The following is a 15002-nucleotide window of genomic DNA, read 5'->3' as shown; positions in this document are numbered from 1 at the left end:
GCATTGAAGCCAAGCCAAGGATTAAAAATGCAAATGAATAAAACAAAAACTTAGAATAAGAGAACCAAACCTGTAAGTCCTTCCTGTGGGCAGCACTCAACAAAGCGAATGCATGCTGAGCAAAAAATGCACTCCACCGCAAGCTGAGCACAGGTACAAGCATCATTATTCAGAACCAATTAAGTCTTTTCTCTAAGGAAGACAAATAGAGACAATATATGCATAAAGAGAAAATAGTTGCTCAGTCAATGCCTTTAAAATGTGTTACAATTTTTCCAGTCAACCCATACTAAAGGAGTCATAAACTCTAGGAAGTTTTGGAATGACTTATACCCCACCATCCTTTGACAACCTTGTTACAGCATTGCAGACTTATGGATATCTAAAAGACAATTTATAAGCAATACCTTCAACTACATATTTCACATCACTGCATTCACACTAAGGAAAATAATTCCAGTGTTAACCAAATATAATACAATGAAAACTCAGTCTCTGATTATTTTAATAAGCAACAGTGCACCCAGTGACATATGTCCTTGTTAAATATTATGCTTGTTTGACTTCAATAATTTCTAAATCTGTTTAACATACTCAGGTAAAATACTTCTTTCCCAACAATCCTGAACAAATGAATCAATGAAATGCTCTATTAAGCCAAGGTTATTAAATATCTGGCAGGTGCACCAGTCTTCAACCTGAAGCAGCTTATTTAGTTTTGATGCTAAATCTCAAAATTAGGTACGCTTGTCAAATAATTTCATTGCTGGCATGCATGTATAAAAATACTCCGACTTACAGAACTAATAAAAGGTGCATTGAAAACTAATAAAAAGTACTTTTAATTAAGCCTGACTTGTGTGCATTGTGCAGATTTTTGTATATAAAAAACAGAATAGTGACAAACAATTCAGCTATAATTGTGGTACTAGATGATTATTCCTCATCATGCATTATATGCAACAAAAATCATTCAGATGCCTACAGGAGCAAAATTTTTAAATAAGTGATTAATCATTTAATGAACCTTTCTCTGGAATGTAGAAGCATCATTTGCACCTTTTGGGGATTCACTGCAAAATAAAAAATAAAAAAAAATAACAATACTAATCAGAGAAGGGTAAAAAAACCAACTCTTGTAATGATATCGGTGACTTATAAGCAGAAATTATTAATGGATGACAAAATAGAAATTGCTGTAAAACAACACTCCAATCAGCCACCTTGTCTCCATAGTTTTTAATAACATAATGATGAGCAATAGGATTTGTATCATATATATGAAACCCTATCTCAAAACAATCACGATGTCAAGCTTTTAAAACTTGAATAAGCAATTTTGTTTTATTTTTCAAATGAAATAAGAGTTACATAAGGTGACGAAAATGAAGAAAAAGAACCGACCAGGAAGATAAGCATCTCACACCTAAAAAAAAACAGAGAACAAAAAGAAACAAACAAATCTAAGCAATGTCAGCATGTCAGTCAAAGAGACCCTTCTCAAGAACCCATTCACTAAACATCAAGCAAAGCTCAGAAGACCACCCTACTCCATAAAATATCAAGAAACAAATTCTAAAAATTTTAGCATCACACTCGACCCAAATGCACCTAATCACTACAAAGGAAGAACATCTCCAAAGAGCATTCTCCTCAGTATTACCAAAAAACCCCTGAAATGAAGCGATAAACACTTCACGGATAATGGATGAACAAACCCACCACTCCCCAAAGATGCCAAAAATGAAGTTCTATATACCCAAGAGAGAGTACAATGACAAAACAGACGCAAGTTAGTCTCTTTATTTAAATAGAACAACACAAGCACATCTCTATAACAGTTCATGGGTATTTGGAATCATAGATGTAAGGTGAAACTCCCTGAGCATGACAACATCTCAGGTGAAACTCTCTTTATCCATAATCACTGCTTCTCTCCTTGTACCCTCTCAGTGAGTTATTGAACATATGCTCTCCACAACAATCTCAAAATGTCAGAGCGGAAGTGTCAAAGAACTGTCCGGATCAGAGCAAGTCCTTCAATCTGAGACTGAAGTATCTGGGCAAGGAATTTATGTTTTTTTATTGGAGCGAAATCTCTAAGTCAATAGATAGATTAGGGTCTTGTTGACAACTGCCTGGTGGTTATATGAGTCTCTTTCATTGACTTTTGTATGCTTGGAATGATTTTCTCCTTGCAAGAAATTTGAGAAATTTTGGTATTGGGAGAGGAGCTTTGGTCAACAAAGAGTGGTAAGTTTTTGGTGTTAGGGCTGTCTAAAAAAATGAGGTCATTCTCTCTTCATTTCAAAAGGAGTGATGGGTTCTCTATGGACAGATGTTAATGTGGCTCTGAATTTCATTGTAGGTCAAGTGAAAGTTAGGAGTTTGGTGAAGCAGGTTGATGTTGCACCAGATGTCAAGATAGAAGTTGAATGAGACAATGTTGTGATGTGAATGTTTTGGCCATCATCTTCTAAAACTGGTGATCCTTGAATCCATTGTGGTTGTTTGACGCTGTCTTCTTGTGAAAATTATGTAGCCGGAGAAAAAGATGGTCAGCAGCTAAGGTTGCAAGGAGTAGCAGCATCAGGCGACAACTATTTGGGCAGTTCAGGCTTTCAAAACTGGGTTTATAGGAGCAGGGGTGGGTTATTTTACCCTTTGTTTTAATTTGGGTCAATCGATGAACATTTTCAACCAAGGCCCACTAAGATCTTAATACGTGTAGTATGAACAGGTTTTTAGAACTCAGTTAGGGCCCATTTTGGACTAGACTTTTTACAGCAGACCCATTAATTAAGTGTGAGGTTAATAAAACGAAGGCCAGGCTCATAAAAAAGATTCCAAGACAGAGTGAGGGTGTTCATTTCCCACTGGCAGAGTTTGAAACATGACTCAGTTAAAACAGTCGGGCTCATGTTGTGTCTATTGTCTTCTTCTTCAGCGTAAGCACCCATCCAGTAGGATCAATCAAGCACCCCTGGGTTGGATTTAGAAGAAAAAAAACCCATTAGTCTCAGGTTAAACTGGGATGCATGCTTTAAAACCCAGGGTCATATTTTGATCTTAAAAGCAGATATGGAAGCTGGTTTATCTGATTTTGCTGATGAATCAGATGCAATTTGGATATGCAACAGTATGTGTCAGTTTTTTGTCTGAATATCCCTTCCATAGGGTTTGCTTTCATTATACAGAAGAAATTTAAATAGTGGGTGCCATACTTTCAGGCAGATTTCCAGCACCTAAACGCTGTCAAAATTTCAGGCACATGCTGCATGAATTTCAGGAACATGCTGCCAGAATTTCAGGCACATGTTCAGTGCCAGCAATCTGCCTGATTTGCAGCATTATTTACATAATTACAGAAATTTCACCTATAATCAAGGGGAATAGATTTACATAATTAAAGAAATTTCTCCTATAATCAACAAGAGTTGACTGGATAAATTGTGAAACTTTCATACACTCCCCCTCAAGCTGGTTTGAAGATGTCTTCCATAGCCAGCTTGCCGATCAAATTTTCAAATTGCTTCTTTGGTAGTCCTTTTGTATGTATATCTGCTACTTGTTCAGTAGTAGAGATATAGAGTAAACAAATCAGTCCCCTGTCCAGCTTCTCCTTTATAAAATGCTTGTCGACCACAACATGTTTTGTTCTATCAGGAAGCACTGGATTGTGAGCAATAGCTATGGCAGATTTGTTATCGCAATACAGTCTCATAGGTAGCAGATTAGTGACTTCCAATTCTTCCAATAATTTTTTAATCCACAACACTTCACAAACTCCATGAGCAACTGCTCTAAATTCTGCCTCTGCACTACTCATATCTACCACATTTTGTTTTTTGCTTCACCATGTAACCAAATTTCCACCAACAAGCCACAATAACCAGAAGTTGATCTTCGATCGGTTCTACTCCCAGCCCAATCTGCATCAGTGTATACCTCAACTTGTAGATGTCTATGGTCTTCAAACAATAGACCTTTTCCTGGAGTTCCCTTTAAATATCTCAAGGTTCTATAAACTGCATCGAAGTGATCAGGCCCTGGTGAGTGCATGAATTGGCCTACCATGCTGACAGCAAAGACTATGTCAGGACGTGTATTTGATGGATAAAGTAGCCTTCCAACCAGTCTTTGGTACTGGTCTCTATTGGTTACTTCCTCACACTTGGCAGGTTGTAGTTTAAGATTAGGCTCTATAGGTGTCTCCGCTGCTTTACACCCTAGTAAACCTGTTTCTCCAAGCAAGTCAAGCACATATTTTCTTTGTGAAACAAAAATACCTTTTCTTGACCTTGCAAATTCCATACCGAGAAAATACTTCAAGTCACCCAAGTCTTTAATCTCAAATTCATTAGCAAGCATCTGTTTTAATTTCTCAAGTTCCTTAATGTCATTACCTGTCAAAATATTATTGTCAACATAAACAATTAGAATAGCAACCTTCCCTTCACTTGAGTGCTTATAGAACATGGTGTGATCAGCTTGACATTGGCTGTAACCATGACCCTTTACAGCCTTCCCAAAGCTTTCAAACCAAGCTCTCGGAGATTGCTTGAGCCCATACAATGATTTTTTCAATTTACAAACCATATCTCTGCCAAGATTACCTTCAAAACCTAGTGGTAATTCCATAAAAACTTCATCCTCTAGATCTCCATTTAAAAAAGCATTCTTTACATCAAACTGGTGTAAGGGCCAGTTAGAATGTACAGCTAAGGAGAGTAACACTTGGATTGAGATTATCTTAGCCACTAGAGCAAAAGTTTCTTGATAGTCAATTCCGTGCGTTTGTGTAAACCCTTTTGCAACGAGTCTTGCCTTATATCTCTCTATATTGCCGTCAGCCTTGCATTTAACTGAAAACACCCACTTGCAACCTACAGTTTTCTTTTCCTTTGCCAAATCAACAATTTCCCAAGTACTGTTGTTCCGTAGTGCATTCATCTCTTCAAGAACTGCTAACTTCCAATCCGGATGATCCATAGCTTCCTGAATGGTCCTAGGAACAAATAGGTGAGAAATATTGGATGTAAAGGCCTTATGATTATGAGAGAGCCTATGGTATGATAAATATTTGGCAATCGGGGGTGTGGTACAGGTTCTAACTCCTTTCCTAATGGCTATAGGTACATCAAGGTCAGTAGATTGATCAACTGGAAGTGTAGTAGAAGGATTACCTGGAATTTCCAAATGAACAATTTTTGGAGGTGATGATTGATTCTGCTCTGAAATTGTGGGATGATCCTTAGTATTAGAACAATACTTGCCTCTAGTATAAACACGAAGCTCAGATGAGGGATTATTCTATAGCAATCCTCCCCTTATTTGTGAATCCCTTGCGCTTTGTACAGGCAGATTGGGATTTCCATTTTTTTCACTATTTAAAATTTCAGTTCTTTGAATGTTTTGTATAGGGATGTCAATGTCAAGGAAAACATTAGGCATTGGTATAAAAGTCTGCCAAAACTGATCTTCACTACTCTCTTTCTCCCCCTGAAGATAAGTTTGCTTAAAGTAAGACTGATTTTCAACAAAAACGACATCCATATTGATGTGAATTTTTTTTTGTTTTTGAATCCAAACATTTATACTGTCTCTTATTGGGAACATATGCAAGAAACACACATTTTTCAGCCCTAGGATCAAGTTTAGATCTAAGATGAGCTGGAATATGAACAAAAATAGTGCATCCAAATACTTTTAGAGGCAGATCAAAAATTATCCTATTATCAGGAAAGGATTTTTCTAAGTATGCCAAAAGAGTGATATACTGCAGCACACAGGTAGGGCATTCTATTAATAAGGTAACAAGCAGTTAGAATAGCATCCCTCCACAAATATTTTGGAATATGCATTGAAAACATTATAGCCCGTTCAACCTCAAGTAAAGGATGATTTTTTTTTTCAGCAATGCCATTTTGTTGTGGGGTGTCACGACAAGTGGAATGATGTTGAATCCCTCTTTCTTTCAAAAAATTTCCCAAAACTTGGTTGAAATATTCTGTACCATTATCCGTACGAAGTATGCTTATTTTTGTGTGAAATTGGTTTTCGATCATACTATAAAAATTCTTGAATAATATTTCCACTTCAGATTTTCCATTCATCAAATATACCCAACAAATCCGAGTATGATCATCTATAAAAGTCACAAACCATTTTTTTCCAAATGAGATAGTAACCTTAGAGGCACCCCAAACATCACTATGAATCAAATAAAAAGGGTTTGATGCACAGTAGCCTTTTGAAATATAAAGAACTCAATGATTTTTTGATAAATGACACGTCACAATGAAGAGAAGTACAATTCAAATTTTTAAATAGGTTAGGCAACAAATATTTTAAATAAGAAAGACTAGGATGCCCTAATCCAAGATGCCAAAGCATTATCTGATCACGCAAGGGGATTGAACTAGTACTACCACTCAAGACCTGAGCTTGTTTATTGCTAAATAGGGTATCATCAAAATAATAAAGGCCATCAATCATCCTAGCACTGCCAATCATCGCCCCCGAGTTCTAGTCCTGAAATTCACAGTGAGAATCAAAGAATATGATACGACAGTTAGACTCATAGGATAATCTACTAACAGACAGAAGATTGCAAGTAACTTTAGGAACATAAAAGACAGATTTTAATTCTATTTTCTCGAAAATTCTAATTGAACCTACTCTTGCAATGGATGAAAGACTCCCATCTGCAATCCTAACCTTTTTATTACCCGGACAAGGATAATAAGATTGAAACAATTGAGATATATTAGTTATATGGTCGGATGCACCTGAATCAATAATCCATGGTGCAAAGGCTAGAGAGCTAGAATAGGCACTCGACATATTACCTGTTTGGGCAAAGGAACCAATAGAAGTACCGGATATCTGAAATTAGAATAGGTTTTCTATATTTCTTGAATGAATAATTTGCACAAGCCAATATATTATACTTCTCAACAATAGACATTTCTCTACATAAACATCTCCTAAGTCACTCCAAGACACTCGGGATTTCTACACTCCCCCTTAAGTTGGATCATAGATATTGATCATATCCAACTTGCAGATGAAATCATCAAAACTCTATCGAGCTAACCCTTTGGTAAAGATATCTGCTGTTTGTTCCTTGGTAGGAACATAAGTCATACAAATGGTTCCTTCTTCAACCTTTTCTTTGATAAAGTGTCAGTCCACTTCTACGTGCTTAGTCTTATCATGCTAAACTGGATTAAGAGAGATATTGATGGCTGCTTTGTTGTCACTATAGAGTTTGATAGGGAATTTCACCGCGATTTGTAGTTCTTCCAAAAGTTTCCGTAACCACGGTCCTTCACATATCCCTTGTGCAACTGCCCTGAACTCAGCTTCAGCACAACTTCGAGCCACTACATTCTGTTTTTTACTCCTCCCAGTCACCAAATTTCCCCATACAAATGTGCAACATCCGGTGGTAGACCTTCTATCTTCCGTTGATCCTGCCCAATCAGCATCTGTGAAAAACTTCTACTTCCTTGCTTTCACACTTCTTGAAGAAGAGTCCTTTGCCCAGAGAACCCTTGAGATAACTGAGAATCTTGTACACAGCCTCTAGGTGAGTCTCCTTTGGTGAATGCATGTGTTGGCTTACCACACTTACTGCTAATGCGATGTCGGGTCTGGTATGTGATAGATAGATTCATTTACCAACCCATCTCTGAAACCTCTCCTTTTCAACTAATATTCCGCAGTCACCATGGAGTTCTCCGACTTCCACTTCTACAGAGCTGCAGCGTCGGTTGAGGCGGGCTTCTTCTTCTCACCGGTAAGGTAGCCTAATTTTCCTTTACCTTTAATCATGAGTTTGATTGACTAAGCCCATTCACGGAAATTCTTTCCATTCAGTCTCTTCGCCGAGAGTGGGAAGGACGAGTTGTCTAGCTCATTTGAATTCAAGGTGGAGATGGCTTTAGTCTCTCCGTCAGGAGCTTCTGAGGTGCTCGACCCTCTGCTATTGAAGGCTCCTTCTGCCATCGTTAATTAGGATTATAGAAACCCTAACTCTGATACCATGAAATTAGAATAGGTTTTATGTATTTCTTGAATGAATAATTTGTACAAGCCGATAAGAACGGTAGAAATAAGAACGGAAACTGCTCTAAGAAATTTCAGCAATGAAGGCTGAACAAAACCACCAGCAATGAAGGCTGGCAACGGTAGAAATAAGAACTAAAACTGCTTCTAAGAAATTTCAGCAATGAAAGCTGAACAGAAAATGTGCAAAAATACTCTGTTTTTTGAACTAGAAAACAGGGTAAAGCAGCAAAGCAGCAGCAGCAGAAGGCTCTGATACCATGTCAGTTTTTTGTCTGAATATCCCTCTCATAGGGTTTGCTTTCATTATATAGAAGAAATTAATATAGTGGGTGTCATATTTTCAGGCATATTTCCAGCACCTAAATGCTGTCAGAATTTCAGGCACATGCTGCTAGAATTTCAGGAACATGCTGCCAGAATTTCAGGCACATGTTCAGTCCCAGCATGCAGCCTAATTTGCAGCATTATTTACATAATTACAGAAATTTCTCCTATAATCAAGGAGAGTTGATTGGATAAATTTTGAAACTTTCCAACAGTATGTGCTTGGAGTCATCATCTCATTCATGTTCCTATGAAGGTCATTTTTGCAGCTGGAGGGAAAGGGGTTCAGGGACAACCCCAGGATCATATTGACGAATTATGTGGTTAATGTGTGGTTGACGCAGAGCAGCAATGTGAAATTACTGCCAAGAGAGAAATTGGAAGAGAAATAGAGAAGAAGAAGGGAGGAGGTGAAAGAAGGAAATACAATTTGGGGGAAAGCACATACTTATTTCTCAAGTCAAATTCACAAAGCTACCTCTTACACAGCTTTCATAACCTATTTACAATTTTACAAGAAAGCCCAAAGATACAAGAAAATTACAAATAATCCCCAAAAGATTCAAGAAATTACAAATGAATTCTTAGGACACACATACTGCGGACAAATCCCAAAGACACATTTTTTGATAGATGTACTTTGAGAGAGAGAGAGAGAGAGAGAGATTACAATGTAGGCGAGGGCTCCTCAAAATAAATAAAGCAAAATATTTTTTTGATAAAAAATTAAAACAAAAAATATTAAATATACAAAAATTAACCAAGAAAACCCCTCTTTAATCCCTTCCCATCATAATTTAACAAACACTTCAGATTTTGCTAATTCACTCTGACCTTTCTTAACCTTAGATTTACCACCATCTATCCAAATTTTGTTTCCTCCACTATTTGATTTGTAAACCCAATTCATCCAACAAATGCTAAGGTTGAAGATTTTTCCAGAAAACTCCATCCTTACCAATTTCTTTTCATACATACCATCATTTTTTAAAATACTAATTCCCTCCAATCCTCCCAATGGAGGAGGTGGCACAAACATTAAAATTCCCAAGCATATTAGATGAATCATAAGCATAACCATATTGGTCCCAAATTTCATCCAAGAGCAAACCCGTCACTATCTAAATCACTGATGTCAACACTGTCACCATCCAAAAAATCCCCCCAATTATATTTCTTTCCCTTGATCCCCCCAACTCTTTTCTTTTTTTTTTTTTTTCCCTTGCAACTACTCACCCCCTCGCTGGTCCCACCCTTCTGAACAAGTGGTTCTTCCAGAACAACTAAATTACCTCCCACATCTCTCCTCCAAACTTTTCTTGTTAACTCAGAAGAAGCAACTCGCTTTTCTTCAAACTTTCTCCTCATTTCAACACCCATCTGCCCTGTATCCAGACGAGAAGTAACTCGCTTTTCTTCAAACTTTTTCCTCATTTAAACGCCCATCTGCCTTGTATACAGATGAGTGTAAACCTTTAGACCCCTAAACTTATTTGAGTTTTCTTCCTTACCATTTGATTCTTCCCCCAAAACAACATTATTCCCCTGACTGTCAACCTCACAAGAATCATGAAATTTTATAGAACCCCTTCCTTTTTTTAACCACTTTAGAAGACCCGCCAGATATATTTTCTGCTACTGGTATCTCCTGTCCCACTAAAAGTACAGAATCATCAACCAAAACTCCACAATCATTTGCAATTGCCTCTTTCGCCCTAAACCTTTTGGTGCTCTCGTTTTTCTAAGATAGGAAACCTTCTTGGCCATCATGAATCAGCTTAGGAAATGAGCACTGCAAGGTAGGTTTTGTACCTGGAATCTGCTAAAAAACCAACATACATATTGAATCCCTTCGCCGCCAACACTAGTTATTGGGAGAATAGTGGCTTCAAAATGCAAGCATCTCTTTAACTCCCTCAATTTGGCCTCCAACTGATGTTAGCTGTTACTCCAGCTGCAAAATTACTTCTGCAACAACTTCACTTAAATTTTCTCTTCTTAATCCATCACCAGCTGAACATCCCTGGTGGCCTGGTCTTTAGAAACACCACCGGAGGGATCCTCTTGGGCCATATTTGAGATGTGAACAGCTCCTTAACATTTGCATCAGCCTCTTGGGCCCTGTCAACATTATTTAAGCAATGGGCCTGTTTAAAAGAATGGCCCATCTGAGAATGACCCATGTGAGAAGAAGCCTCCTTTGTTTCCAAAGAATGGTCCAAATCATTCTTACCTCTATGGGCCTTTTCAATTAATCGACTCGACTTAATTAAAAATGAAACTCCTCATTTTCAATTACATGGCCCATGCCAGAAACGAAAACCAAGCACCCCAGCCAATATTGTTCGCCTCATCCTCCCCAAGCACAACCCTAACTGCCTCTGCTAGCATCACAGCTCTTTCCAAAACCGTAGATACCTTGACTGTACAGGCATTCATCTTCCATTGAGCTGTGGTTTCCAGCAACAAATCCAGGCTCCTTCAATTGCAACTCACCCCCAAACTGAAAACAGATCATGTTTTTCCCATACTCCACACCCTGATTCCATGTTTGGACGCGACTTTTACCACCTTTACCTTTGCCATTCTTCCCTTCCTTCACCACCTTCCGCAACAAAGAAACTGAAAGACTAGCTTCACCTTTGCCTCAAGATTCAGCACGAAATTCCATAGCTATCTCACAAAGCTTTGCCATCCACTACTTTTAGCAGGACGAGCACTGAAAACTTCTTACATTTCCACCCCAATCCTAACTCCAGAAATTTCCCTGCCTTTGTCCACCTAATCAACAACTAGCACTGCATGTTCCCAGACAAACACTTCAATAACCTCTTTCCATCCAACTGAGGATTGATAAACCATCAGCAAACCAAATTACAGCCTCTTTGGAGAATCTTACCCACCTATTACGAAAAATATTGTTCACAAACTTGAACAGGAAAAGGATCTCCCCCACTTTGTCCAATCACAGATCGAAAGTCTTTCCTTTGATCTGACTCAGAGGTTTTTTCCTCATTTGGTTCTGTCAAGACCATAGGTCAGTCTAGTTTATTTTTTGTGGGGGGGGGGGGGGGGGGGGGGGGGCGGGGGGGAGAGAGAGAGAGAGAGAAAGCACTTCCCATTTCTCCACTCTTGCCCCTTTTGTAATTCTGTAAATCCCCAATACACATAAGCCTGCTAAATTAAACTAAACAAAAATAATTACTATTTTTAAACTAAATACTTATGGGTTTAGAACCAAACAATCCCATGATTCAATTCTTCTGAACTGGTCTCCGACAAAGGTAAACCCATGGTCCGGCTTCTTGATCTGCATCAGTGGGTCTGCTGAGTTTATTCTCATCAGCAACATAAGCAGTTGTTAAGTTGTGAAAAGTCTAGATGGGAAATGATTAACTCTGATATAGGACAACAAAAAAAAAATTAAGCAAGATAATGATGGTAGTTTTTCTATTGTGGAGACTCCAATTGATTTGATGATGGATTGGATGAGAAGTTCAGTGAGGGAGGTCAATTAACGGCCTAAAAAAGGGAGGGATAAATCTGATCAATAGAGTGAATATGATGGTAAGTTAGTAACTATAAGCACAATGGTGGGTTTTTTATATATATAGAAAAATAAGCTTTATTTAGTCAAGAAAAGACACAGAAATACAATAAGGTAGCCCTCAAACAAGAGAAGAAAAAAAATAAACACCTATGTCATCTTAATATCTTATGAATGTCACCCGGCCTAGGTCAATATCGAAAACAGTTGCTATTAAAACAGCCTGCACTATAAGGCCAAAAAGAAGCCAAATACCAAACTCTGCCCCCAAAGATGACAAAAAGGTTATAGATGGAATTCTGCCTACGCCCATTCAAGACGAAATTCCTGGGAAGGACATTGAAGTTCAGAGTTTGTTGGATAACATGGGCCTCCTGCTGTCTAATCAAGGAAGTAGTGATGTACAACAAATTTCCAATGCTCTCAGTTTGGAAGGATCCTAATTTGGAAAATTAGTAAGTTGTTTTGTTTGTTTGTTTGTTGTTGGTTATGGCCGTATTTTGTTTATGAAGGCTCGGTTGGCTTAGCTATTGTTTAGGCTAACCGTTCCCTTTTATTTCTTGTTGGCAGGTTTTACAGAGTTAATGCTTTGTAAAGCCTTTTTGGCACTGGGTATGCCCAGGTTTTGTGTATTTCTTGATTTTGCTTGTGGAGACTTGGTCTCCCTTCTCTCGGGTATGCCCAGAGTATCTGCACATATCCTTTTTGGTCAATACATTTACATTTATGATCAGAAAAAAAAGGAAGTAGTGAAGCAAGGCTTGATGGTGGCAAATCCAGGGTGAAGAAGGGTCAGAGGGGATTAGCTAATTTGAAGCATTCAGTGAACTATGATGGGATTCATGGGAAGGGTTTAAAGAGGGGATTTCTAAGATAATTTTATAAGTTGTTATTTTCAATTTTCGTTCTGCTTTGATTTTTTTATTTTTTCTTTCAGTTTTTCTTTTGTTTTTTATTTTTTTTGAGCATTTAGTATCCTTGCTTTGATTGTACATTCTCTACCTTAATGCATCTTCTTTTAATATCAAAAAAAGGAAGATCCTTTGACAGCCTCTTTCCAAAAAATATTCTAGCATCCCCTGCCAACTAAATTCCCCATAAACAGCACAGAGAGCACACCTCCACAGCTTCCCAACACCCTTACCCTTCCCAAAACAAACAAAAGAAATACTCAAAAGCTCCTCCACTGATCTGAGGCAAATTCACAATTCACCAAGAACTCCAAATAGAAAATCCCACAATCTCCATGCTAATAAGCAGAGTACTAACAAATGAGATGCATCTATAGAGCTATTTCCACACCTGACACACCTATCTAGAAACAAAGCCTTAGAAGGAATGGCTTTAAATAACTGTAATGGCCCGCATGACAGTAACAGCTATAGTGTAATGGTTGCAGCCACGTAACAGGTTTCACCTTGGTTAGAAAGGCACATAATTGGGAGGTGGAATTTTTTTCTGTTTCTACATTTGCCTTTATAGGAATGCCCCCAATTAGACCAATCCAAATGTGCCCTTTTTGGAAGCTCAATTAAAATGGCTACTTTAGAGTCAGCTCCCTCTACAAACAACTTGACAGCGCCCCTCTAAGCCAGATTTGATTTCCCTTGGATTGCCATATGGAGAACTCCAGCGCCAACCAAAGTTGCTCTTGGGCTTGGGAGGCAACTTCCCTCTACAAACAACTTGACAGCGCCCCTCTAAGCCAGATTTGATTTCCCTTGGATTGCCATATGGAGAACTCCAGCGCCAACCAAAGTTGCTCTTGGGCTTGGGAGGCAACTTGGGGGAAGATTCTCTCTCTCAATAAGCATTAGAGAAGGGGTTTCACCTCGCTCAATAAAGGAACGTTTGTTCGACCTAAATGGCCTCTGAATGAGGTTATATCTTAATTGGTTCACTAAATATGCTAACTAGTAGTTAGATATTAGAGGATTTGGTGCAGCTCTAAATTTTACCAAACATGGAAACATGAATGATTCAATAAGTAGGAAATTCAAAGGTCTCTTTTTCCAATTGTATCCCTTATAAAATTGAAACAGACAAAAAGCTCAATATGCAAGGGATTAAAATTAAAAATTTAGCTTATGTAATTGCTTGTTAATTTTATCAAATATTTATGCTCCTAAGCGTTGAGAATGGAAAAATTGAAAAAACAACACATTTAGATATTAGATACCAAACAATCAAAATAAGTCCGATTTTAAATTTATGAGCAGCTCAAGTTCAATTCCGAAATGGTCCACAAAGTCATATTTGAATTCAGTGTTCCGCACTTTGATTTTACCAAACAGCCTCCTATGGGCCCGTTTGTTTGTGGAAAGATTTTTTTTTCATTTTTTATTTTTTAATTTTCCAAAAAACTATAAAAATTATAGCTTATTTTTTAGCTTTTTAAGATTTCTATTAAAAAATAGAAAATAAAGAGTTTGTTTAAATGTGCAAAAGAATTTTTTACTTTGTATTTCAAGATTTCAAAATAATTACAAAAAAGACAACTTGTTTTCCAATTTTTCCAAAAACTATATAAAGTAAGGCCTGGGATCATGGATTCTGGGCTTGAATTTTGGATTTGTGTGGATTTAGAAGAAACTCTATACGTAACCAATACAAATTAATGTCCAAGGACCGAATTCTATTCTCCCATACACAAAGTAAGAATTAGAAATCAAGAAAAGTAATAAAAAGTTGTTTTCCAACTTTACTATATAAATTTAGAAAATTGGAAAAGAAGTTAACATTTTTTTAATTATTTGAAAAAAAAAATTATTTTCGCAAAAATTTCCTATTGTTCATTTATTTATACAAATGTTGTAAAAATGAAAAATTAGTTGATTTTTTTGTACTTTTTTTTTTTGGAAAACCAAAATTGAAAATGAAAACTGTTTTCCACAACTAAACGGGCCCTAAATGTTTTCTTTGCAAAGAAGATGCTAAAATTATGGACCACATACTGCTCCACTATCCCTGGACCAGAATTTTTTGGAATTCGGCCACTGTTCTTTCAGGACAACAAGGCCACTACTGAATACGTGGGAAAGGAAATCTAGACTTG

The 15002-nt window shown here is 37.5% G+C and overlaps 1 protein-coding gene across 1 annotated transcript in view; it reads right to left on the bottom strand.

Annotated features, from left to right (window-relative positions):
- The window catches only part of LOC131159844 (uncharacterized), a 155232-nt gene that overhangs the window by 124361 nt on the left and 15869 nt on the right, over positions 1-15002 (bottom strand). The window contains 2 exon segments of the mRNA XM_058115033.1: positions 71-143; positions 1028-1073. Of these exon segments, the coding sequence (XP_057971016.1) occupies positions 71-143; positions 1028-1073 (119 nt within the window).

This window comes from Malania oleifera, chromosome 1 (genome assembly GCF_029873635.1).
Source record: "Malania oleifera isolate guangnan ecotype guangnan chromosome 1, ASM2987363v1, whole genome shotgun sequence".
Classification (NCBI taxonomy): domain Eukaryota; kingdom Viridiplantae; phylum Streptophyta; class Magnoliopsida; order Santalales; family Ximeniaceae; genus Malania; species Malania oleifera.
This window is presented reverse-complemented; position numbering and strand designations above follow the sequence as displayed.